This window comes from Purpureocillium lilacinum (assembly GCF_023168085.1).
Source record: "Purpureocillium lilacinum CBS 284.36 DNA, scaffold_7, whole genome shotgun sequence".
Lineage (NCBI taxonomy): Eukaryota > Fungi > Ascomycota > Sordariomycetes > Hypocreales > Ophiocordycipitaceae > Purpureocillium > Purpureocillium lilacinum.
The window spans coordinates 865,204-890,499 of NW_027072117.1; the positions used below are offsets into that span (position 1 = coordinate 865,204).

The 25,296-nt window shown below is 60.7% G+C and overlaps 8 protein-coding genes across 8 annotated transcripts; 5 read left to right on the plus strand and 3 right to left on the minus strand.

Annotated features, from left to right (window-relative positions):
- Positions 1-659: 659 nt before the first annotated feature.
- PLICBS_009175 (uncharacterized protein) lies at positions 660-2,062 on the minus strand (the record flags this gene model as incomplete). Its single annotated transcript, XM_018323694.2, has 2 exons — positions 660-1,372; positions 1,432-2,062. 2 exons carry the CDS (start codon positions 2,060-2,062, stop codon positions 660-662), a joined length of 1,344 nt encoding a protein of 447 aa, XP_018176873.2.
- A 1,586-nt stretch (positions 2,063-3,648) lies between these two features.
- On the plus strand, positions 3,649-4,095 carry PLICBS_009176 (uncharacterized protein; the record flags this gene model as incomplete). Its single annotated transcript, XM_018323695.1, has 1 exon — positions 3,649-4,095. The coding sequence occupies one exon, from the start codon at positions 3,649-3,651 to the stop codon at positions 4,093-4,095; it is 447 nt and encodes a 148-aa protein (XP_018176874.1).
- A 40-nt stretch (positions 4,096-4,135) lies between these two features.
- On the minus strand, positions 4,136-5,556 carry PLICBS_009177 (uncharacterized protein; the record flags this gene model as incomplete). Its single annotated transcript, XM_018323696.2, has 7 exons — positions 4,136-4,232; positions 4,301-4,393; positions 4,458-4,486; positions 4,542-5,100; positions 5,153-5,299; positions 5,358-5,412; positions 5,475-5,556. 7 exons carry the CDS (start codon positions 5,554-5,556, stop codon positions 4,136-4,138), a joined length of 1,062 nt encoding a protein of 353 aa, XP_018176875.2.
- Positions 5,557-11,939: 6,383 nt separating this feature from the next.
- Positions 11,940-13,346, plus strand: PLICBS_009178 (uncharacterized protein; the record flags this gene model as incomplete). Its single annotated transcript, XM_018323697.1, has 1 exon — positions 11,940-13,346. The coding sequence occupies one exon, from the start codon at positions 11,940-11,942 to the stop codon at positions 13,344-13,346; it is 1,407 nt and encodes a 468-aa protein (XP_018176876.1).
- Positions 13,347-14,232: 886 nt separating this feature from the next.
- On the minus strand, positions 14,233-17,017 carry PLICBS_009179 (cysteine protease; the record flags this gene model as incomplete). The annotated part of the gene is made up of 5 exons (XM_065601571.1): positions 14,233-15,556; positions 15,622-15,885; positions 15,974-16,287; positions 16,339-16,561; positions 16,620-17,017. 5 exons carry the CDS (start codon positions 17,015-17,017, stop codon positions 14,233-14,235), a joined length of 2,523 nt encoding a protein of 840 aa, XP_065457643.1.
- A 2,418-nt stretch (positions 17,018-19,435) lies between these two features.
- Positions 19,436-20,645, plus strand: PLICBS_009180 (ADP/ATP carrier protein; the record flags this gene model as incomplete). Its single annotated transcript, XM_018323699.1, has 4 exons — positions 19,436-19,536; positions 19,606-20,147; positions 20,206-20,443; positions 20,504-20,645. The coding sequence occupies 4 exons, from the start codon at positions 19,436-19,438 to the stop codon at positions 20,643-20,645; spliced, it is 1,023 nt and encodes a 340-aa protein (XP_018176878.1).
- Positions 20,646-21,237: 592 nt separating this feature from the next.
- PLICBS_009181 (60S ribosomal protein L29) lies at positions 21,238-21,611 on the plus strand (the record flags this gene model as incomplete). Its single annotated transcript, XM_065601572.1, has 3 exons — positions 21,238-21,244; positions 21,307-21,358; positions 21,416-21,611. 3 exons carry the CDS (start codon positions 21,238-21,240, stop codon positions 21,609-21,611), a joined length of 255 nt encoding a protein of 84 aa, XP_065457644.1.
- Positions 21,612-23,223: 1,612 nt separating this feature from the next.
- Positions 23,224-25,187, plus strand: PLICBS_009182 (flap-structured DNA-binding and RNA-binding protein; the record flags this gene model as incomplete). Its single annotated transcript, XM_065601573.1, has 3 exons — positions 23,224-23,734; positions 23,792-25,105; positions 25,159-25,187. The coding sequence occupies 3 exons, from the start codon at positions 23,224-23,226 to the stop codon at positions 25,185-25,187; spliced, it is 1,854 nt and encodes a 617-aa protein (XP_065457645.1).
- Positions 25,188-25,296: the final 109 nt, after the last annotated feature.

Consider the following 25,296-nt stretch of genomic DNA (forward strand, 5'->3'; position numbering starts at 1 on the left):
TCCCGCCCGCTATATCGCCAGCCCAGGCCGCCCGGGCGTCCGCTTCCATCCGAGTCCCAGCGGGCAGCCAGAGCGGTCCCCGGCTGCAGCGAAAGTTGGGCTGCGCGCCTCCAGGTTACCCCACCTCTAGCCCCCCGCGGTGGGGTCCGCCCCGGCATCGTCCTCGAAGCCGCTGGCGACCACGGCATTACAGTTCTGAAGGCACGTGAAATGTAGTACTGTAACACTTCACGCGCAGGGGACGAAGTTCTTTTTCCCTATCAAAGAAAAATGATTCGAGGACGCAGTGGCGCTGGTCGCGGAGTGCAGGTTTAAGGGTTGGATTATTGCCCGTCAGGGCCAAGGTCGTCTAGGTCGTAGCAAGTCACCGTGAGCTCCACTCTGGCAAGCGTCTCTCCTCCTCGCCAGGCGATATCCGTAAAATCCCATCCCACAAAATACTCCCGCCTCCATAATGGGCCCAACCCAAGTCGAGGCCCCGAAATAAGCCTCCATGATGTGATACTCATGATCTGATACTCGGAAAGCAGCTTCGCTCGGAAAACGCCATCGTCGCCCCATCGCCTCCAGCCTGTGCATGTTGGGCACGCCGCCTTGCCAAGCGTATGCTTCGTAATGGTACCAACTGGCCACTCGTCCCTCCGCTCTGACGCCCTTGCTCACTTCTCATGCTTCCTCTTCTTTTCCTCCTCCTTCTTCCTCTTGGCCTCCAGGTCCTCGTCCTTGATGTTGTTGTAATGCCACACGCCGCGCTCGCGGTCACTCTCGAGCTGCTCCAGATCCTGTTGACTGACGGGTACACCTTCGATGCCCTTGACAGACTTGCCCTCAAGAAACATGATGAGGCCTCCGACGGCCGCAACGGTGCAGCCAAGCGCGACAAAGAGGCCTGTTGACCAACTCGGGCGGTCGTAGCGGTTTAATCCCCACATGAACCCCGACAGGACACACTGCAGAAACGTGTTCCACACCATGAGCCAGATGACGAGATCAAGCTTCCACAACTTAGTCGGCGGCGCACGAACTCCAGTCAAAGGTACGTCGGGGATCTTCGTCGCTGGGAAAGGAACAGCGGGACGCGACGCGGCCTGCGACAGATGCTGCTCGACGTTCTTGGGGCCGATGTTGATGGGCAGGGCGGCGGAGCCCTCGAGCCGGAACCACCCTCTGTGGATTCCCGCGAGCCTGCGAAGAGCTTCTTCCCTGTGTTGTAGTCGGTACCGAAGCAAAAAGTATAAGTCCCTGAATCGCCAAGGTGCGAGCCCGAATCCCGTCACGCAGAAGAGGGCGTTGAGGATCTGCGAGTCGATCTCGATCCATATCCGCCTGGGAGAGTTGATGTCGTCACACGTCGGGTGACACATAGCTGGCGCTGTGGCGTTGAACTGTGTGTTAGAGAAGGTTTCGCAGCGATCTAGCTGGGCTACTTACAGGCATTGCAGAGCAGGAGGAAGAGCATGCCACCCCAGGCAACCACATTCAGTCCATATATGGTGACGACAAACCCGAGGGGCGTCATGAAGTAGTGCCAAAAGGAAATGGAACCAAGCTTCATGGACTGGCCAAACGAGTGTTTCGGCGGGAAATGGTATCCGTTGGGAAAGGGGGCCGCGGCGGCGGGCTCGTCGATCGGCATGGATGTCGTCTGCGATGCCGAGCTGCCCTCCGTCTTGGGCTCACGCGAGCCGGGCTCTTCCGAGAAGGGGGGAGTCCCGTTGGAGTGCTCTGGGATGGTTTGGCGCGCCTCGGGTGACTGGACGACGGGAGAGCTGGGCGCGGAAGAGCCAGGTCGGGCTACGTTCTGGCGCGAGAAGACGGACGAGGCGATTCCGCCTGCGGCGGCGAAGAAGCCCTCGGGAAGCTCCGATTGACTGAAGGTGACGGACGCGCGACGAAGGTGTCCGCTGAGTGACGACGAGGCGGCAGGGCGGTTAGTTGTCGCGCTCCGGCTGTCGTCGGCGCTCGGGGACTGAGCGAGTGGTCCGGGAGCAGTCCCGTCTATGGCGGGAAACGGCTCCGTCGCCGTCGCTGTCGCCGCCGCAGGACTCTCGGGGGACGCCATTGCGGCCCGCGACGAGCAGCTGGGACAGCCGACGGCAGCGCAAGGGCAGGGAAGGATGGCGCAGCGATATAAGCAAGTTGCTGGTCAATGCGTCTGTTGGCCGTGGTGTCGGATCGTGCGCAACGAGACGGCCGTCGATTTCGAGCGAGCGTGGCTGCGGCTACAGCGCAAGACTGAGTGTTGAAGAGGGAGAAAGAAGAGCAGAAGAGGCGATGTGGTGGGAAGAGCAGACGAGACCGAAAGGAGACGCAGAACGGGAGATGGTCGGGGGTGGAGTGAGATTGGGTATGGGGGAGCCAGAGCCCGCGTCCACATGGATCGAGGTCCGATTTTCAAAGGGCCTGGCGTACGACTCGGGTTGCAACTCTAAACCGCCCGCAGCCAACCATAGGGGAGGGAGCAGGCAGGCCGAGCGGCGGCGCTACTGGAACTGCCTCCATCCGCCTCATCCTTGGTCACTGGGTGCCAGGGTCTCGGCAACTTGTGCCTCTTCACCGGGCATTGCTCCTCCGGACGCCTGACCTGCCCCTGCCCTGCAGCTGTGCCGTACGGCGCAACACATGAGCATGTGCGGCTCCCGTGCTCACAAACCCAGATACGCCGCGACAAAGGCGGCAGTGACAGCCATAAGGATCGTCATCTGTGATTCTGCTGGGAGGCGATCTTGGCTGGGAACGGGGGTGGGTGCGCCCTACCAATCTGCACTATATCTTGGAATCTCCACCGCGGCTGGCACCTAAGTTCAGGCTACGCATGCGCTGGAGGCTCATCCGTGTGGCGCAAACGTCGCACAACCGCGTAAGCGGTCCCTGGCCTGAGGACGACAAAGTGCGTCGTCAAGCTTTTTGTGCGGCCGCCCACCTTCGCAGGCACGCGCCATCTGGGACTCGCTCGGCTTCGCCGGGCCATGTGGACACGCAAAGCCAATTCCCCCCGGGTGAGTGCCCGCGTGCTCGTCGTTGGCAGTAGCAGCAGCAGCTATTCGGTACGGAGTAGCATTATGCGCACGCGCACGAGTTTATGCTGTGCTGCTTTTTGGAGGACTGGTTGCTGGACATCGGGCTGGTTATAGCGCCCATTCGTCTAAACGCCAGTTCAATTCCATCCACCTGCAGGCTGTGGCCGGCAGGCGCTCCTCCAGCCGACAGCCGCCAGTGACCAACTCCCGTCCCGTCTAGGTTGCCTGGACCCTACGTGCAGTGCAGGGCGACTGACGACTCGCAGGTAAACGCCGCCCGCTGCCCTAGATAGTTTCTCGTATAAGCAAACGCAGAGGGTCTTGCGAAATCGCTCTGAATGCAAGTGCGTACTCCCATCGGCAGTTTTTTCATTGCGTCCCGAGAGTCTGGGCTGGTTGCTCGCGGGGTCGGTGAGGGATCCGCTTTTCAGCGGGCACCTACTGGCGGCAGTGACCCAGCAAGGTTCACGCCGCCAGCGCGACGTTTCCACCCAGGCAAAAATTCCGGCACCTCCATCTGCGACTTCAACTCTTGTATCCGTAGTCGCTCCCGAAACGGACCTTTTTTCTCAGGTGCCTTTTCCACGCGACGTATCAGTCGGCGGGCACAAGCCACTCGACACTCAAAATGCCCGACCAGCAAATAGGCAACGACGCTTCGGTGGCGGCAGAGCGCCGTGCTGTCATGAACGTCGCGCGAACCGTCATGAGCAACCTCGAAGACCAGCATGACTGGACCGAGGTCGAAATCCACGACGGCCAGGACTTTCCACGCCCGCTCGTTCGAGGACTGCCGCCCAAGAGGCTCTACCTGCACCCGGACGACCAAATTGAGGCCCTCGCCCATGAGCACAAAACTGGCGAGAAGCTATTCCAGGATCCTGAATTTGAATGGGTTCTGCCTGTCCATTTGACTGAGAAGTGGTCCATCGCACGATTCGCTGCCGTCTTCGACTCGATCCCTCAAGAGCCCAACAGGAGGGCCAAGAGATTTGTGCTGGCCTCGCTCCACAACGACTCTACCGTCGTCTACTATCTCATGCACGAGGGAATGGTCAAGCCTCGACAGAACTGAGCCGGCCGACATCCCGCCCAAAGCCCACCATGTGCTGCCCTCATGGCTTGAAAACTACCTTCTGCACCTTCATGTTGTGGAACAGGTCATAGCCTTCCTTGGCCTCGGTCAGGGGCATGATATGGTCAAACATGAAACTAAAGAGTTTGTCGGCGGTCAGCAACAGCCGCGTTGGCCTGAGACCATAGGGTTGGGAAAGGCGCACTCGAGTTTGTCCTGGTTCTTCTCCAGCACAGCCAGGGCTTCGCCGAAGATGTATCGGACGGGGCAGCGACCCATCTGCAGGCGGATGTTCTTGCTGCATCGCCATAATGGTCAGCAAGGGTCGCCCTTCATTGAAGGGTCTCCGTCTCGGTCCTCACCCATATCCCTCTCGCCCAGTCCAAGGAATCTGCGAGATGCCATCATCAGTATCCAACTCGCAAACTCGGCACATCATTACGAACCTCGCCATTGTGAACGCCGATGCTGCTGATGGCACCAAACGTGCGGACCAGGTCAAACGCGGTTCGCAGGGCGGGGGAGTGGCCGACAGCCTCGACAATCATGTCAGCCCCGCGGCCCTCGGTGGCCTCCATGATCTTCTGGCGCATGTCGTCGCCGTCTGTAAAGTTCAGCGGCACTGCACCCAGCTTGCGCGCTACCTCGAGTCGGCTTTCGACACTGTCAACTGCGAAAAGGTGTCGCGGGCGTCGCTGGAGTGCGCAGAGGACGGCGCAGAGGCCAACTGGGCCACAGCCCACGACAACCATGGTTGACTGCTCGACATCAATGGTAGGCGACAAGGTGAGGGCGCTCTTGACACCGAAATACCCGGTGGGAAAGATGTCGGCCATGAGCAGCAAAGCCCTGTCGGATATGGTATCCGGGGCCTTGAAGATGGTCCCGTCCGCCAACGGCACCCGCACGTACTCTGCCTGGCCGCCATCTAGGAAGCGTGAGCCGAACAAGAGACTTTTTTCGCATCGAGCAGTGAAACCGCTCTTGCAGTAAAAGCATTTCCCGCTAGACTTCCTGTCAACGCAGTCCAGATGGGTGGCGCGGGACTATTTCATACCAGGACACAGTGAAGGGCGACACAACCCTGTCGCCTACGCGGACGCTGGTTACGGTCGACCCTGTCTCAACTACCTCGCCCGTAAATTCATGGCCCATGATGAAGCCATTGGTCGTCGTCTCATGGCCTCGGAACACATGCAGTTCCCTGGAGAGAACGAAGTCAACGACTGCGGGGGAGCGGCACGTGGAGCGATGTAACTCACGAGCCACACAAGGCCGTGGCGTGGACCTTGACGATGACATCCTGGTCATCCTGGACTGCATATCCATCAAAGTCAGTCTTGATGGGATCTGAGGGTCTACTCGGGAGCTCGGCATACTCTTCGGCACAGGGCGATCCTGCACCGAGACTTGGAACGGGCCGTCAAAGACGACAGCCTTCATGGTGGTCGGCAAAGTCATTTTGATGGTTCAGGTCGGTGTTAGAGATGGCACAGCGACGCTCTCCGATGGGACTCGAGTAAAGCCTCCCGATATATCTAGTGGGATGACAAACGTTGCACGTTGTGGGAGGCAGAGGGCCGAGGTTCGCGAGGCTTGATTTTGTCGCTGCTACTAGTCCTGAGAACGAGTGGGGTTGCCGGACGCCGAAGCGCGGGGAAGGAAAGAATGGATGCCGAGAGGGTTCTCCGAGGTCCACAAACTACATCATTCAGTCACATATCGTGTAAATTGCACCACGGCTGCTGGCGACATGTCAAGCGGCTCGGTATCGCACGTTGTCGCATCTCTGGTGTTTAGCATCTAGAATGTATGTGATGGAGATGGGAGATGGATGACGGGCGGGCAGGCTTACAGCCTAGGTAGGGAGCCGCCGACCTCGCCGCACGCAGCACCGATAGCCCGAGCTAAGACCTCAAACAGTCTGGCATGGCTTCTGACATGAAGATTGGCATGGCCTTACAAATCCACTGGTAATACAATCGCTGGAAATCCGAATTACAAAAAGCCATCCGTGGTGGTGGCTTGTAGCGCGGAGCCTCGGCATGATTCCACGGAGCGTCTTCGCTTGCTTTTGCAATCGCGCAGAGTGACAGAAAGGCGTGCGGGCGATTCAAGCAACTGAGCTTTCTCGCCGAGCGGAGCCTTGTAAGTTGGAACGCGCCTGGACCGTGTGGCGGTTGTCTCATTCGCCTTTGAGGGTGAATCAGTATCGTGTGTTCGACTCAGAACTCACCGCGGTCTGTCAGTCGGGCTCTCACTGCATGTGCTACGTCGCTGACAATGTTCTTGCCGCGGTACAATACGGCTCCAACACGGAGCCTGTTCCATCATGAGGCGCCACGAGTGAAGATTATGAAGAGCATTGACAACGCTAGGAGTCGGCAAAGCGTTCATGGGCGAAGATGCGGGTGCAGCTGTGCATTCTGCCCTGGGGCTTGTCTACCGATACCTACCGCAGCGTTGCTCGCTTCGGGCTATTTGTCCAAGGTTGCATAATACAAGCACGGCAGAAACAGCGGCACATCATAACCCTTCCGGCGTGGCTGGTCCCCGGGACATGATAATGGCCGCGGGCCTTGGAGGCGCCGCGGGCACTCGGCAATCTACGTCAGGAGACCAGGTTGTCGGGAATCTGGACGGCTGGAGGTTGCAAAGATACGCGCGCAGCGGGGGGGTCCGCCGCCTGGTGCGGACACCCCTTTGATTACCGACATCCAGCGCATCTCACGGATGTCGTACGGTGGCATGCCGTACTTTAGCGCTGCTCGAATACCTTTCGGTCCTTCATACCTTGGTAGGGAGAGCTTTGCGCAAGGGCGACCAGTCGAGGCCCCGGCAAAGAGCGTGAAAAGGCACCCGGGATCCCGGTTAAACAGAGACCGAGTAAGTGGATAAGCGGGCAGCATTAGCGGCAGTTTTGAATCTGTCGAGGGGGCAGGGGAGTCAGAGTCAGTGGCAGTGGCTGCAGCTTCTTTGTGCGACCGATTGAGATGAATACCCGCCGCGACGGCGTCGATGTGCCCACCACAAGCACACCACGCCACATCACAGGGTGCCCTGCGCGCGAGTATTATTCCAGTAATACCACCAGCCTCCGAGACACCGCGAACTTGGAAAGGAGCCAGGGGGGCTCCCTGCTGGTGTGGCGGGCCGCCCCCACTGAGGCTAAAGGACTGGGCCTCCCGCGGTGGTGCGTGCAGGATGGGGCTCCTTCGGTTCTGCACGAGGTGCGCGCCGAATTTGCTGGACACGAGAAGCACCACTCGTCTTTTGCGCCTCCCCTTGGCGTGTGCGCGCTTCTCTCTCGTGCGATGCAGCGCCGGGCCGCCTTCGCCGGGGCTGCCAAGGTGTCAGATCGGGTCGCTCGCCGGCGCGGTGCGCTACTCTCCTGCCTCTCGTCTGCTCGACTGACTGACTACCTTGCCTATCGGAGCACTGCCAAACCGTTGCAATACGTAACGCACGTAGTTGGGGGGATATTAATAGCAGCAGCGCAGGGAGAGCAAGAGCCTCTTTCTCGGCGTGGCCGGCCGGCTGTCCGTCCGTCCGCCAGTCCGTCCAAGCAAGGCTAACTTGTAAGCGACCTAGCAGCGCGGTTCGGCTCCTGGCCGGATGCAAGCCGAGCATTCTTGGTCCGGCCAAGGCAGGGAGGAGCGAGAGCAGAGTCGTTCTGGAAGCATGGTCAAGGATCTTGGCGGCGCCCATCCCAGAGCACGAAGCTTGTGCCGCACTGCTGGATTGCACTTGGTGACAAGCCTCCTGCCCGGGGACCCAGGGACGGGCCAGGCTGGGCAAGCTGGTGGAAGAGCTCGCGTACGAACTGTAGCCAGCCCCCACGAAGCTGCTGGTGCCGTTGTTGGTGCGGATGAATGCTGCTGTGCTGCTGATTGGGTGTCTCGGTACCTGACCCAGCAGGATGAGCTGCGGCACGGATCAAGGTGATGGATGAGGTGATGCTGCCTTGCTCGTTTTGGCCTCGCCTCGGTCGGTTGCAGCCAGAGACGACGATGCGAGATGGGAAGAGGAGCAGCGTGAAGGAGCGCTTTGGCTAATGAGGCCAAAGCAAGCTTAGTGCCAAGCAAGTCAAGGCACGACGGAACTGGACGTGAAGTGAAGAGTGGAAGGTCTGGTCTGCAGCAGCTCCGCTGGGGTTCGTTCGGCTTTTCCGCTTACCCCGCCACTCGTTGCCTGTTCCGCTGCTCATCGACGCCGCTGTGGATCCCGCCCGCCGCGAGGGTCCCTGGCGCCAGACGATATGGAATCCTCGCCTCGTGCGAGGGAGGTCCAAGATGCTAGGTTGCCGTCGTTAGGCCTGCCCCCGATGCGCTCTGCCCTTTTTTTTCTCCGTTGCCCCCGCGGGACATTACATGGCATCGCATCGCATCGCATGTCGCCCTTTGCATCGTCCGGCCCCCTTTCCTCTCCCCGCTGGAGCAGTCACGCAGAGGCCGGACCGGGGGCATGCCTCGCAGCAGAGCTGAGCCGCGGGAGCTGCGAGGGCGAGCGCCGAGGAAGCCATTCCCAGCGCCCAATGCAACGGTGGCTTCCCGGGGTCACGGAACCCGCCCGCCAGAAACCGCTGCCGCGTTGATGACAAGCGGGGGGCCCTGGCCGCACCATCCACCCATGCCACGTCCCATCCAATGTCGCGCGAGGGGGGGTTGAAAAAACTCATCTCCCGCTGGATGAGGCTTAGATGGCGTTCGCTCCACGGCTGCCACGACCCTATCTCGCCAGTCCGGAGGACAGTGCGGCTAACTTTGCCGGGGGTGTGGGCACGACGTTTTGTGTGAGAGCACGTTCTCGTGCGAGTATCTTGTCAAGACGAGGACGCGAGACGTGACGGCCGGATGGGACGCGGGATTACTCGCGGCCACGAAGCGGCAGGTAGCCCAATCGCTGGCCGGGCAATGGATGCATGGGCCGGGTGAGATGCCCAAGGTACCTGAGCCGCCGAGGGATGGATACGCTTCGTCCGCCTCTCGTGCTTCCTGCTGCTAACCTGCGCCGGGCGGAGCAGGCCTTTGTTAGCGAGCCACTCACGCACGCACAACCCTCCAAACGCAAAACAAGAGCTGCCGCATCCATCCCCTGAGGAGGAGGTATCGAGGTGGAGGTGGAGGTGGAGGTGGAGGTGGATGTGGTGGATGTGGTGGATGTGGTGGATGTGGTGGATGTGGATGTGGTGGATGTGGATATGGAGGGGGGGCTACGGCAAAAAAGATGGCCAGCGTCTCCGGCGATGGGATGCCCTGCCCGGACGGCCCAGCAAAACCCAGCCCCCGTCCTGCGGGAAACAAGTCAACGTGCCGACATGAAAGTGCCCGGGCCGTGGAGAAGCTGTGGCATTGCACAGCGCGGCGCATACCTTGCCTACTACCCAGTACCTCTTGAAGTAGCATACCCAGACACGGCGCCCTGCACGTACCACCTCTCCAGCTACCGTCGAGGTACCGGCCAGCTTTGGGGGGCGTGCTCCGTGCCAGTTTAGTACCCAAGATAGGTAGGTACCCTTATTGCCCGCAAGGTCGGGCACGTTACCCTCCGTGGACGTCGTAGAGGTACGATGTAGTAGACGGCCTGTCTGGTGCTGCATGCACGAACAAGCCGAGTCAATTTGCAGCGGTCGAGCTGCAGCGAGGTACTCGCTCCCACGCAAGCCCTGCAAGTACCTCTACTGGCAGGCCGCGTCGAGGTGCTGCTGCTGGTGCTGCTGGTGCTCACAGACCGAGAACCGTTCCTTCCTTCATCTGGGCAGGGCCCTCGCTCATTTCCCGCGCGCGTGCTCTGTCGCTCTTGCATTTCTTCATGCACACTGGCACTCGCAACGGGCCTCGTGCGCTCGCCCGAACTTGGAACAAACAAACACTCACTCACTCACTCTGGCCTCGCCCTCTCTTCCTCTCTCTCTCTCTGCCTCGTCGCGTCGTGCCTCCTCTCGCAGGACTACGACAACTCACTCGACCGGCGGCCACCGAGACGACGTTGAAGCAGACGCCCGGGCGACGACGACGACAACGACGCCGAGCCAGACTGGACGAGACGACGAGGCCACCACCACATACCTTCGTACAAACTTCACAGCTCTTATCCGTCCCCGGATTGCCGCGCGCCTCGGCCCTTTGCGAGACGCCCAAGCTCTGGGTCCGCCGTCCTGAGGCGACGAGCCGCACCAGTTGCTCCCGTCGCATCGCGTCCCCCGTGAGGGCGCCAACGCTGCTACTGCAACTGCTGGCTGGCTGCGCCGCTCTGACGCACCCGACCTTCGAAGCGCCGCCTCTCCGTCCCCAGCGAGACTGGCAGGGCACTTACACCACGGCCCTGTCTGCTGCGCCGTCCGCTCCACTGGCTAGGTACAAAACCCATCGACGCCTCCGACAACAACGACAACAACGACGACGACGACGACGTGCCCTGCCCAAGAGCCATCTCGGGCCACGCCCGACCCGTGCGGACTCCCGTACGCTGCAGCCCACCTCACCCCCTGCGCGAGGTAAGCTTCGTTTTATTTTCTCTTGCCGCAACGTCGTCGGTGTCAATGGAATCGCGCGCGCCAAACCTGAGCGGCTCCTCCGCCCCCTCCCCTCCCCAGACCACGCCGGACCCATCTTCATAATTCGCTGCCCCCCCCAGGCCAAGTGGTGGTGCGGCGCAGCAGCATGGCATGGCAGCCTCAGCGCAACGCCGTCAAGCGGTGCGGTGCGGTGCGCACGTCCTTTCCCCATCCCTCCCGTCCCCTCCCGTCTGTCCCTCTTCATCCTTCGACCAACGACTTGCGCAAACCCAACCTGACCTGGAACGCCCGCCGCTCGTTCGCCCCGTCCCCTCGGCACGCAGCCATCGGCACTTCCCGGCCCTCCCCCCATGCCGATCGTCCACCACGGATGCGCGTTGTTTCTGCTGCAAGGACAGGAACGCGATCCAAGGGAAACCAGGCAGCTTTTACCTCTGGTACCTCTCCCTGCGCCTGCTGCGCTGCACCTGTAGCGTCCAGGAACTGCCCGTGGGTGGTGCTATACTCGGGACACGGCGCGTCGCCAAGGTCTGGCAACCAAAGGTGCCTTTCGGTGGTCAGTTGTCGGTCTGCTGTTCGTGCAAAGTACCTCCGTCACCTTACAGCAGCCGCGTCGCCAACTCACTGTGCCTGACGTGCCTCACGGGCTCGCCGTTTCTTGACTTTGCGCCTCCACCAACTCCTCCACCCCCCGTCTTTCCGTCTGCTTCTTGCTGGACTCCGTCGCCAGAGCGGTCGCGGTTGACTTTCTCGAGCTCGACTGACCCAAGCTTGCCATATCAGGCCGCCGCATCACACCGCGCCTCGGATTGTACCTCTGCCTGTGCCTGTCAGGGCAGCAGTCTTGCGCGGTACTTCACCACCATACTCGCTCAAAGGTGGCAGTTGCCTCGCCTCGCCTCGCCTCGCCTGGCCTCGACTCGACCCGCGCCGCTGCGCTGCACAGCGTCTCATTTTCCGAGTCCTCATTACCAGTGCGCGCCATCGATAGCCGGCCCGCCACAACGCGCGATCACGTCAAATTGCGGCGAGCGCACCGACGGGCCATCGTGGGCAGTGGGCGCTCGTTGACTGCCTGACTGATACCCTCCGCTCGCAGCGTCCCACCGAGACACGGCGCAATTCACCGTGCGCCTTTTGTCGTCGTTTTGCGCCTCCAGGCGGCGCTCCCCTGTCGGGCATACGTTCCCTAGACCTCGCCGGCCGTCGCTTTTCAGCGCTCGCGCCATCTCACGACCCCGAGGCTACCCTCACCTCCAGCCATCCCACCAGGCGCCCTTCCAGGGCCATGGCTAGTTGAGCTGCTTGCTTCCGCACCCCAACAACTATGATGACGGCCGCTCGCCATCAGCAACAACCTCCACAGCTCCCAATCCTCTCGACCACCGACACCTTTGACCCCGATGAAGTAGTCCCCCGGGACAGTCCCCTCATGCAAGCCCTGCGTCCCAAACTCGAACTGTCGCCGAGCCCGCCGCCGGATATCCCCCCGGCCCAAGTCAGTCTCAGCCCTCCTCCCATCGACGACTTCTTCACCTCTAATCGGTCAAAGATCCGCCCTAGCTCCGGAGACGCCGTCCTCGTGTCTTACTTGGACAATGGCCGCCGTCCGGAACTGGCACGGGCCGCCGGTGCGCAAGCTCTGCCAGACGCCGAGGAGGATGACGATGACGACGACACGTCACGTCGCCATCCGTCCCCCGGATCTGTCGAGTCGCCCCGGCCCCGGGATATCCTCTCCGGACCGAGACCTGGCATGATGGCCCCGAGTCTGCAGCACCTGGCTGCAGATGCGCTTCAGGTCGTGTCCACGGAGCCTCGGCGCGCCCCTGCGGCTCGGGAAGCGCTTGACATTTCCGCGTCGACACGCCAGTTGTCCATTAGCGACGACCGACCCAAACCCGTTTCAGCTTACGCTTCTTCCAGGGAACAGCAAAGGCCCCCTGTGCACCTGAACACAGACGCCAAGTCGCCACCGGCGATGCTAACACCCGCGAGCGGCGAGCTGCCTCCTCTCCAGATGGATTCTCCCAGGTCCGAGTCGAACGGACAGAGCCTACCTTCTATTCGCTCCACACTAGGCGACATCAACCACTTACCCTCAGAACCGCCTACGCCGGCGGACAACGAGATACCCGCGCTCCACGCCGCCGGGGCGTCGTTTGCAAGATCGCCCCCGGTCAGCAGGCCACGCCTACCACCCATGGCAGCCTCTCATGCTTCTCCGCCAATCTCTCCAAACGAGGCCTACCAGCGCAGCCTTCCATCGCCGCACTCGCTCCCGGCATCGAGCCCCTATTACTACCAGGCCAACGGCATAAACCACCGGCCCAGCGTCGAGTACAGCACTAGCGGCACCGGCGAGACTCCCAGCACCGACCACTCAGCCTCGACACCGGCCACCGTTGCGTCTGTGGTGGATCGCATGAGCATTGACGGCATCACAAACCCGCCCGTCGGAGTCTTCGTTTGCAACTTTGCTGGCTGCAACGCCCCGCCCTTCCAGACACAATATCTACTCAACTCTCACGCCAACGTCCATTCATCAGCGCGACCTCATTACTGCCCGGTCAAGGGTTGCCCACGGAGCGAGGGTGGCAAGGGCTTCAAGCGCAAGAACGAAATGATACGACATGGTCTAGTACACGATTCGCCGGGCTACGTTTGCCCATTTTGCCCGGACAGAGAGCATAAGTATCCTCGCCCGGACAATTTGCAAAGGTTCGTGAATTAGGTCCCCTGTCTCAGTTGTAAAGAGGCGACGCTGACTCGAATGGCCGAACGCGCAGGCACGTCCGGGTACACCATGTTGACAAAGACAAAGACGATCCGATGCTTCGGGAGGTACTGGCACAGCGTCCCGATGGGCCGAATCGGGGCCGGAGAAGGCGGGGAGTCCCAGGATAACAACCGGGCTCCTTGCTGCTGCGTCTCGATGCACTCAATGTCAATGTTCGATTTTTGTCTCCCTGCGGCTTCAGCGAGAGGGCTCCGCGAAATCGTGTTGCACGGCAACGGACGAGCACCGCGACACGGATGGATTCATGCCCGAGACGACTTTACGCCCAATTTCTTGATCAGCGCTTTTTTCCATTCCTGAAGCGTTTACTAGCCTGCAATTCGCCGGCGGGTTTTACATCTTTCTTCATACCACGTTTCGGCTTCACGCCTCTGGTTGAAAGCGGCAGGCCCGGCGCATTCGGATACGACTTTTATATACCAGGCTTTGGGGAGGAGGCCATGAGATGTCGGGCTATTTTTCTTGTTCTTTCGCTACTCTTCGTTGTCTGCCTTTGTCGGGCCAGCCATTGTCTCGTGGCAGGGGCGGCTGACCTGGGAGGGGGGGCACACTTCATGTCGGGCAGATACCATGTTTTAGGGCTGGCACGGCGTCTGGAGGCTATCAAATGCGAGTCGAACGAGTTCATGACGGTGGAGGAGAAAAAAATCAACATGTTTTATACACACCAAGTACAATATATGATATGTAAATCTGTCTCAGCGCAAAGGAGCCTTGCAGATCCGACTCTGACGTAGTCGCATTCGCCCGCCAGAATCATCTGGTCTGGTATTGACTCTGGAAGTGGCGTGTAAGGGGGTTCCCACAGCACCTGCCGACGTCAAAACGGCTCCCAAACCCCGACCTGCACGGGAGAGTCGCTGAGGATCTCTCCGTCCACGGCCCACGCCGTCTGGTGGGTGCCGATGCACTCCACAACGAGCCACAGGCCCGCACTCTGCGCCGTGGCTGGGTCGATGTCGAAGTCGGGAGTGCGGATAGCCGTGACAGGGTCCTGAAACTCGCCGTTGCCCGAGACGACCACCGTCTCCTGTGCCGGCCCGGAGCCCTGCACGACCGATACCCGGACCATGAGGGACGAGGCCTGCCGCCCGCCTTCCTCGGCGCCGAGCGGCAGCACGCTGCGGATGGAGACGCTGGCCCGCGTCAGCCACGACGCGTGCAGGGGGATGCGGCTCTTCTCGTCTCCTTCGGAAAGGCGAAAGGCGCCCAGGGCCGTGCGCAGCCTGCCGGCTCCGTCGGCGGCAATGGGGCTGAGGGCGACGGGCACCATGGAGGCGACGCGCACGGCAAAGTCTGCCGTTTGGCCCGCGTCAAAGGTCGAGCAGACCATGGTGTAGTCGCCAGCCTCGAGCTCGGGCACCTCAGCTACGGCGCAGCCACGGCGGTACTCGCCCGAGGAGGCGACAAGGTCTTTGACGCGTATCGTTGACACTCGCTCCCCGCGTGCCCATATGAGGTCAATGTGAACGTGGACATTGGTACTGTCGGTGGACAGCAGGATCGATAGGGGGCTCGCCCTGTTGATGGAGAGCTTGTACTGTGGGTTTTGGTAATACGTTGGGCAGGACGGGTTCCCGCCGGCGGTTCGTCGACCCCAGGAGCCGGTCTTCTCAGTGAAATGAGACATGCTCTCCTCGGCCTCGCGGACTGCGAGCTCTGTGTGCGAGAATATGGAGAGGGTGAAGGTGTAGCTGGACAGGGGGAACTCGTGCTGATCGACAACGAGCGTGTACTGCGTGCCAGGGGCTGTCTCGAGGCGCGCCAGCGTTTGCGGCGAGTCGACGTACGGCCCACGGTAGGTCGCGCCGTCGCTGACTTGCACGCGCTTCCCCTTGTTGTCGAAGACGAGGATGCTCATGAAGCCGAGCTGGCGAGCGACCGCGGCCATGGTGCCGTGACGATTACGGGCTATCTCCAGCTCCGCATCGACGAAATGCCGGCTCACCAGGACCCAGACGGTGCCTCCGGTCGGCGAGGAAAAGGAGAACTGGGGGTTCCGCACAACGGACCCTCCTAGATACTTGGGGGGAATGTCCCACGCGAAGTGGTGGTCCTGTCGATGAGCGAAAAGGCCAGGGTTCCAGTTGAGGTACATGGACTCAAAGTGCTGAGCGACGTCTTCGATGGCCATCCACGTGGTGCTTATTCGCAAACGTATCGGTCAGCAGCCGGTTCGCACATGCCGAGATAGCAATGCAGTACTCACTTGTCCTTCTCGGCTCCTTGACTCCCATGCCGGCCCGTCCCGGCCATGAGTGGCGCATCGCACCAAGGGTTCTTGATGAGCAAACTGCGGGCACCGTCTGCGGCGACGGCGAGGTCCTCCACGGCGTAGCAATGCTCGCCAATGAGGCCCATCAACTGTTCTTCTTCAGCGGATATCCGCCCTGTGCCTAACGTGAATACGATGTCGTGGGATTCGTGGGCAGCCTTGATGCGCTCCCACGTCTCATCGAGATCGAAGTCCTCGCTGTGGCAGGGTCAGCAGGCCATGCGTGCAATATGAAGGCACTCGCAGTAAGCTGGATGGGGATCGGTCGGCAGATGAGAGTCCGTACCGTTGAAGAAACAGCTGCTCGGGTATCCAGCCGGTGAGCACCCAAAGGTCAGTTCCCGAATTGCTGCCAGGAAAGTCATAGCCTCCTCTAACTTTAAGATATGCCTTTTCAAGGAGGGCCGGCCATAATAGATGAGGGTTTCGCCTGTCAACCACGAAGAGAGCGCGGTCGGTTCGCGATGCCGGGAGCGTGTCGTCGATGACAACGCGGCGCGCACAGCCGTTGAAGTTCATGCGCAGCACATACTTGCCCGATGGCGAGAGCCTCGGACGGCCTTGCTCGTGGTCGTACGGGTTCACTATTGATGCAAGTACCTACGAGGGGTCAGAATGCCGACGAAAGGAGGACACTCTAGGTCAACCTACGGCATGCTTTCCGACGAGGACTTTGGCTGCGGCCGACAGGCTGGCGACGACGGAACAGTCAGTGGTGATGTCCTGCACCAAGTCACAGCGATCCGGAAGCTGCATCATGGTACCCTCGTCGGCAGTTTCGTGGACTGCGTCCAGCTGGAACACTTCGGCCGGCCTTTTCCAGCCCGCAAAGTTCTCGGCCTGCGTTGCCGAGAGCGGAAACGCGGCGTCATCTCTAGGGAAAAGGGTCAACAATAACCATCAAGTCCGCAGCCCATGGGGACGGCGCATACCTAAACTGGGCCGCGCCGGGGCGTAGGGCAAAGTCGTCGTCCGAGGGGTGGGAACTCCAAGGAGGGAAATCATTGCCGTGCAGGCGCGAGGCGCGGCGCAAGATGTCGGGCTGGGGCGGTAGGGACGGTTGGGCAGCTGCAGCAATCTGCGCCTTGAGCTTCTCGGCGTGGACGATGAGCTCGCGGCACCTGCGTCTCAGTCGGGCGGCATCAGACTTGTCAGAAGCTTCGCCCGCTGCGGCCATGTACAGCTCGGCAGCACGGATGGCATACGTCAGGGCATCTTGGCCGCTGGAGCGAGCAAGCAGGGCCTCGGCGGCCTGAGACGGAGACTCGTGAGAATGAGGCACGAGGGTTGAGAACGGCGAATGAGAACTGACCTGTGCTCGTCTCTCCATGTCCCGGGGCTGCGAATGAGAGCAAAGCAACCCGTGCCGCCGTCACCAAGACGGAGCCCGCGGTCCAGGTCAGGTCTGACCGAGACGATCAGGAGCCTCACTAGGGGCCGTGTCCGTCCCGGGCGAAGCTCAGCTACCCAATTGTACCGACGAGCAGGGGCTGGACTTGGGAGACGAGGTTCACTTGTGCGCGTGCCAAATGACGCGGCATGGCGGGGGGTCCCCTGATGGCTGGCTGAGACGCTTTCGGAGCTGGGTCAGGGTAGCTCGGTGCCGGAGATGCGGAGGCGGCGAGGTGAGGCGCGCTGAGAGGATGAATGCGGACGCCTATGCAAGCAGAGCAAACAGCAGGGGGATTCGAGGGTCCGCTCCCGCAGTCGATCGCGGCGCCGGACAGTGGACGTGGTTGGATGGCAACGACGGTGATGGTGGTGGTGGTGCGTGGTGGTGGTGGTGGATGGCCTGGGGTGAGCCGGACTCCGGCAGCGGCAGCGGCAGCGGCAACGGCAACGGCGGCGCGGGGGTGGACGGGTGGGGATGTGGCAGGGACGGATCAACGGAGCCAGCAGGCAAGGCAAGGTGACGAGGGTTGGTCGAATTGATGGGGCCAGCGTCACGTTGACAGGACGGACGGACATTTGGGGGCCGGGGCGGCCCAGTTATCAATCTCGGCTACCTAGACAGGCACTGTAGGCCATGAGTGCGGCACGGTACCTACCTACTAGGTAGGCAGGTAGGTACCAAGCAGGTTACATAGTAGTGTGAGGTACTAACCTAGAGTGCGTACGTCTTGGGCACGGATCAATCACAACGTTCGTGGGCGGGGTGACCAAGTTTTGTTTTCTGATGGTGAGAGTGATGTTCTATTTGGGCTGGGTCTATGCCTTGACGGCTTTGGCGGGCACAGGGCCGCAAGGCAACGAGCAACGTTCCATGCTTCGTACATACTCCAAGTACCCATTTCTTGCCGTCATAACAGCAGACAGCCCAACACTTGTGCACTTTTGCTTCGCAGCAGACCTCGCCGAGAATTATCCTGTACAAGTCCGACAAGACGCTGGCCTACATGTCCCCGCGGAACCGAAGTGGCCGCCCACTGGGCAGAGAGCCGCGCCGCGCATCTCCGGCGCCGGGAGGTCAATTGGTTCACGGCATCAGAGGGGGAGGCTCCAGAGCCGTTGCCGGCTTGCTGTCTCCAAGTGCCGGTTAGTCGCAATGTTCGCCAGCTTCACATCGTGCCGGCACAGAAAAACCGGGTCGCTGCCGAAGCAAGGGAATGCCACCCAGTAATGAGGCACAGGTTCCATGTAACTGCCGACGGCCAGTGGCAGCAACGGGCTAATGGCGAGGCGTCGCTGGACTGCACAGTGGACGGCCATGGATCTCCGGTGCAGCGCGTGCCGTGCGCTGGAACCTGCCCGCCGGTGGTGGAGCTCAGCCGAGGTCTGCCGCGGCCGGGACATTGCCCGCTGGAGTTGACTACATCAGTCGGGGAGATGGATGGCTGGCACCCGCGACCCATGCATACGAGTACGTCCTGCCCGCAGGTAGCATTTCAAGTGAAATGAAGAATTTAAAAAAAAAAAAAAAAAAAAAAAAATTGTACAAAGCGTGTGGCGGACACATGCCCGCCACCCTCAGCAGAGATATCGTATGCATGTGGGCTTGCGCTGCGCTGCGCGATGCCGCATCCATGGAGCTCAGATCAGCCTGCGACCGAGCGCGCTCATGTGCAGCTACTTACCTACCTTAGTAGGTACGTTATCTACTGGGTGCTGCTGTGCTGGCCGGCAGCCACAGAACAGGCCTTTGGGGCTCCGTCGGCACTCCCGATGCTTCCATCCCGTCCATTGGAGCAGTGCTACCCCATAAGTCACCGCACCAGCCGCCTAAAATACAGGCGGCGGAGTACCTCATGCTCCCCCCCACCGCATGTGTCGGGTGCCTGGGGCCCTGGAGGAACAGCCACCACCCAGGCGGAGGTGGACCGCCCGTGACAGGCGCGCACGGGATTGGCCGCTGACGGGGCCTCCAGGGCCGAGGTCCAGAGCAGCCCGCCGAACCCGTTCCCCGGCGCTTCGGACCAGCGAGCAAGTGCCAGTGATATCATGCGCGGCGCGGCCCTCTTGTCGTCCCGGCTCGCATTGCGAGTCCAGGCCGTGTCTTCGTCGTCGCTGTGACATTGCACCTTGTTGTTGCCGTCTTCCCAAGGCCTGTTCTCGACCTCGTCGTCTGTCCTTGAGGTGTTCCCGTCCTGCCCCCCCGTCGGCGCACGTACCTCGCACTCGCAAATCGTCGACGGCACCTCGGTTGCTCCCCTCGGACCCCCCGCGCGCGCCTGCGCGACCGGAACCCCGTCCCGTCTCCTCAACCCTTCACGACAGACCGCGATTCCTCGCGACTGGCCCGGCCGTCAAAATGGGTGCGCAGTCGAAACCCGAAATCTCTCCTTGGGGGCGTGCTGCCGCCGGAGCTACGGGCGCTGTCCTCGCCAATGCCCTCGTCTATCCGCTTGACATGTGAGTCTGCCCGTACATCGCCCACCACCATGCCATCCTCGTACTCATGCACCCCCCCTCTCACCACAGCGTCAAGACGCGACTCCAGGTCCAGGTCAAGTCTGCCAAGGCGGCCGCTGGCGCCGACGACAGCCCGCACTACGCCTCGACCTGGGACGCCATCTCGCGCATCGTCGCCGATGATGGCCTCAAGGGCCTCTACGCCGGCATGAACGGCTCCCTACTCGGCGTTGCCTCCACAAACTTCGCCTACTTCTACTGGTACACGGTCGCCAGGTCGCTCTACATCTCCTCGGCCGCAACCGCAGCCCCCTCCATGGCCACCGAGCTCTCTCTCGGCGCCGTTGCCGGCGCTCTCGCTCAACTCTTCACCATTCCCGTCGCCGTCGTCACCACCCGCCAGCAAACGGCCCGCGCCGACGAGCGCAAGGGGCTCCTCGCCACAGCCCGCGAGGTTGTCGAGGGCCCTGATGGAGTGTCCGGTCTCTGGAGGGGCCTCAAGGCCAGTTTGGTCCTCGTCGTGAATCCTGCCATCACATACGGCGCATACGAGCGGTTGCGCACCATGTTCTTCCGCGACAAGAGCACTTTGCAGCCTTGGGAAGCATTCCGTCAGTTGCGCCTTGTCGCTCGAGCTATATCGTCCTCCGCTGACCCTCCGTCATTTAGTCCTCGGTGCCATGTCAAAAGCCCTGGCCACGATTCTCACCCAGCCGCTCATCGTTGCCAAGGTCGGCCTGCAGTCGAAGCCGCCGCCTGCCAGGAACGGGAAGCCGTTCACGAGCTTCATTGAGGTCATGAACTTTATCATCGAGCATGAAGGCCCGTTGGCCCTCTTCAAGGGCATTGGGCCTCAAATCTTCAAGGGGTTCCTGGTTCAAGGCATCCTCATGATGACCAAGGAGAGGTGTGTCATCGTCCGCTAGGGTCGTTTGGTACTGTTCTTGCTAACATTGGCTTGGCTCAGGGTCGAGCTCCTCTTCGTCCTCTTCCTGCGCTACCTCAAGTCGCTCCGGAGTACGCAGCTCCAGAAGGCCGCCAAGGTCGCTTCGGCGGCAGCCCAGCAGGGTGCCCGGAATGGCACGACAAGACCCTTGACGACCTCCTAAGGCCGTTTGCCGACGACACGGGGCCGCGTTTTGGTAACTTCGTACATTTTTCATGTCCTTGGTAGAAACTCCCTTTGTGTGGCGCTGTGGTCGTTCGTCGACTTGGTTCCCTCGGATTTCTCGTCTGTTCTGTTGTCATTTTTGACTTTCAGTTTCACCATTGGATGATAGGAGTGGCTCGGCATGTATCACGACGGACCGTATGGGCAGCTGCAGATAGACAGACCGATATATACGAGGACTAGATCCTAACGCCAGATACATTAGACTTGCTTCAAGTCCAAGCAGCATCCCTCCCCTGCGTGAGAATGATTGGAGACGACGAGCGCCCCGCCATGATTGCCGGGGCTTTGTGATGCCCCACTGAGCTGAGTTTCAGTTCAAGATTATGTAATGACCCATCACACATTCACACCCGATGACCCACCGATGCCACTGAGCTGACCAATAGTGCTCCCGAGTGTGATTATGTCACATGTGGGTCATCTCCTGTGTCGCCTAGGGCTTGGTGGCAGCGGCGCACACATTTTTGCTCCGACTCGAACTATCGCGAGAATTGGTCTCTGTGCAGCATACATCGCAGACAGCAGCAATGGCGAGTAAGTGCTGACAGAAAACCCCTCTGGATGCCTTCACGGCTTGCTGACCGTGAAACCAACAGAGTCAAAGAACTCCTCGCAGCACAACCAGTGGCGCAAGGCGCACCGCAACCCGTCAGTCGAATCCACGACCAGCCACCGTACCGACCGAAGCCACTGACAGTCTCGCAGCACCAAGAAGCCCAAGACTTCGAGATACCCGTCTCTGAAGGGCTGCGATCCCAAGTTCCGCCGCAACCACCGACATGCTCTTCACGGCACCGAAAAGGCTCTGGTAAGGGCTCCCAATTTGCCTGGATCGGGAGCCGTTCTCGCTGACAGCCTGCAACAGAGGGAGGCCAAGGAGGGCAAGCGGGAGACCGTCTAGAGGGCGTTGGATGCTGATGCAGAGGATGTACTGATGACGCGGGGCTCTGTTCTGGTCCGGGTGGTCTGGCAGAGACGGCATCGATATCACGAGGCGCACGGCGCCATTACTCCAACGTCCCGAAGCGACGGAGCGACACACGGATAATAGAAGGCACCGGTTTTCTTGACATGGCCCTTATTTCGATCCTCCCTGAACATTCCGAAAGTGTGTCCCTGGTGCAGTGGGGGGTGGCGGTCGCTGGCTATGCTCGACTCTGCACCCGCCTCGGAGTCGCTGCCCATTCGCGTGGCTCCCGTGCATGCCGCCGCGGTGGGTAGATCTGCGATGCCGACACTGCCTCCATTATTTTCCTCTTGCGCTGTGACACGCTGTCTGGGTTGGCGTGTGGCTTAAGGTCGTAGTGCGCTTTTGCGACGTGATGTCGAGATCGGGTGTGGCTTTACTTGCCCAATAGCCTTGAGACGGACAGTATCCAACTCAAGGCAATGGCACTTGGTCGCCCTCGAATTGGTTTTTCCAGGAGCAGGCCATACTTCGTGCATTGAAAGAACTACACCGCACCAAGCTCCAAGGCCATCTCGAGTCCACGAGTCCGACAAGGCTCTCGGCCACGAACATTGGGGTGAAGGCGGCGATACCGTAGCATCGGGCATGATCCCAACAAAGCAGCCATCGTGCATCAATGACATGCAATGCATCATGCCTGCGGGTGCCTCAAAAGTTTCGCCGTAGTGTGCGGACATTGTCGCTCGAGGCCGCTGACATTCCTGGACAAGGCCGACCTGGTTCCCGGACCACCACCTTAAGTCACGTAACGCACCAACCGCGATCTGCCTGCCGCTTGAGCCCCGAGCAGCTTGCATGTGTTCACAAAGGAACAAAAAAAAATATTGGGTAGCACAGCATGCCGCGCAGTGACGCGGTGCGGTGGTGTTGAGGAATGGACCCTCGACAAAGGGAGGTCTGGCCTTGCCTTGCCTCATGCACATAAGCATGGGGTACGTACCGCACCCGCTGGTCATGCGGCATAACCGCGAAAAAAGCCCACCCTGGCCGGGGTCCCAGGTATTTGAGAGGCTCGTGTGCTGGCCCAGACACCTCGACCCGTGTCTGACCTCCCCCCCAGCATCGCTACTTGGGCTTTGGTCCGCATTTGCAGCGGCCGAATCCATCAAACTTCTTGTTGCCTGCCTGGACGCAGACTTCGTACCTTCGTTGTCGCCTTGTCGGCTTTGTTTTCGCTGTAAGCCGTCCGCTCTTTCTGCCACCGCTCCCTGGCCACCGTGTGCTGCCTGTGCGACTAGTCGTCGAGTCGAGCGCTTCTTGGGTGATTGACTGACACGAGCACCAAGCTTCGTCCTTGATTTCCAGGTAGAACATGCGATAATCTCGCTGCCCTTCGCCTTGTCGAAAGCTCCTTTGAGGTCAGCCGGTCACTGCAGGAGTCCCGAGACGAGCCTCGCTTTCGGTCGCCGATCCGCAACCCCTCCACCCCTTCCATCATCGCCAGCATTCGCCACGCCTGAACGCGCCCTCCGCCGAACCTCCCAGCGACGAACTCTTTTTATTCGTGATATTCCGCCGCTGCGTCGATTGAGTAATGCTCAAAATGTCCGGCAGCCACATCATCGGAAACCGCAACAGCACGCCCGAGGCGGGCGGCGCCTCGTCGCTGCGGCCTCCGTCGTCGCGGGCCATCGGCTCGGGCAGTTCGCTGCGCGCTTCTGCCGACATGGCTGCCCTCACCGGATCCTCGCCGTCGAGCCGCATCCGTCCGTCGTCCGACTTCTACGGTCAATCTCAGCAGGGGCATGGCCAAGCCGGCCTCGAGAGCGACTCGCAGGACAAGATTGCCCAGCAGTGGATCGCCGACATTGATCAGTATGAGACTACGTTGGAGGAGATGGCTGCCGCCACTCTGGACCAGGACTTCAAGGACGAGCTTAGTGCTATTGAGCAGTGGTTTCGCGTCCTCAGTGAGGCCGAGCGCACGGCTGCCCTTTACGCCTTGCTCCAACAAACGACCCAGGTCCAGATCCGGTTCTTCATACAGGTTCTTCAGCAGATGGGCAAGAATCACCCCATGTCCGGGGTTCTCTCTCCCGCAAACTTTGACAAAGGTCCGTTGCGGCTCGGTGGGCAGCCAGGCTCGATCTGTTCTGCTGACGCTTTCGCAGATCCCATGTCCAACCGTCTGAGCGACGCCATGAACAAGCTAAACGTGGACTCGACACGCAACTCCTACGCGCGCAACTCTGCCATGGGATCCACGGCCAAACGCCACTCTGGCCTGGACCCTTCAACCATCAATGCCATGTTCCCCGACGCTGCTGCAGCCATCGCAACCGAAAAGGCAAAGTTCACTCAGCAGACCGGCAACCCTCCTGCGTCCAATCGTAACAGCGCCGCCATTGATCCTCGCTCGTCCATGGCAGGCCCAGGCATCTCGAGCTCTCAGGAGCAACGTGAGGCCGGCATCGGCAACACCGCGTCGCTTTGGGGATCCGGGTCTGGCGACCAAGGCAGCAGTGCCAAGGTCTCAGCGTCACAGACACCCATGGGCCAGTTTGTTCAGCCCCCTCCTTCTGGGGGCCTCCGGTCCCCTCGGCCGCAGATGGGCGGGGGTTCTGCCATCCAGCAGACAACCTTGACAGCGCCTGACAAGAACCCCGCCGACCTGCCGCTGCTGTCTCCGTACAATGCCAGTAGCGGCAACTGGGCTTCGATGGTCAACACTCCCATGGCGCCGACCTTCAACACTGGCTCCGCTGCTGGAACTCAGGCCGACATGGTTGCCAACGCGACTGCGATGAAACTCGCCGCCCTGTCCACTGTGAACAACCGCTTCGCACTCGACGACGTCCGCAAGTACCGCCGCGCTCGCTCCAACGACGCGCCAGGCCACAGCCAGATGTCGCCTCCTACGCAAAGCATTAATCTCCCCGGTACTAATGTTGTTATGATTAACGAGCACGGACAAGTGTTGAGCCGCGAACAAGTTCTGGCCATGCAGGCACAGCAAGGGCTCGGCATGGGTGGCCAGAGGTCGCGCCCAAGCTCTCCCGGCATCGCGATGCAGCCTGGCCTTGGCTCGATGGCACACTTCACCTCGCCCCAGCACAATGGCTTTCTGAGTGCCTACGACGGCTCTTCAGGACTGTTGAACAGCGGCATGCCGTCGGTGAACCTCGGCCAACTGGGAATACCGGGCCATGAGGGATACTTGTCGGACCACTCTGACATGGTTCGCGGGCGATCTCCTAGAGGTCGTAGAGGCAGTTCCAAGCCACCCGAGGATCCGACTGATCCGACTTTGCTTCAAGACATTCCGAGCTGGCTGCGCAGCCTCCGACTGCACAAGTACACGGACAATTTGAAGGATATGAAATGGACCGAGCTTGTGGAGCTCGACGACAAGGCGCTTGAAGACCGCGGCGTCAACGCGCTTGGCGCCAGGAGGAAGATGCTCAAGGTTTTTGAGCAGGTCAAAGGTATTCAGGTCCCTTACTGCAGCGCCCCGCTCAATACTAATGAGAACGAACAGAGGCAAAGGCAGATGGCAAGCTGGGCTAGAGCGACCCCAGCGTCGAGGTGACATCCTCTCCAAGTTTGTGCTTTGCAAAGGTGGTCCTGTCTCTACAACGCCTCACGCTCCTTTTGAGTGTAGCCTGGATTGGCAATG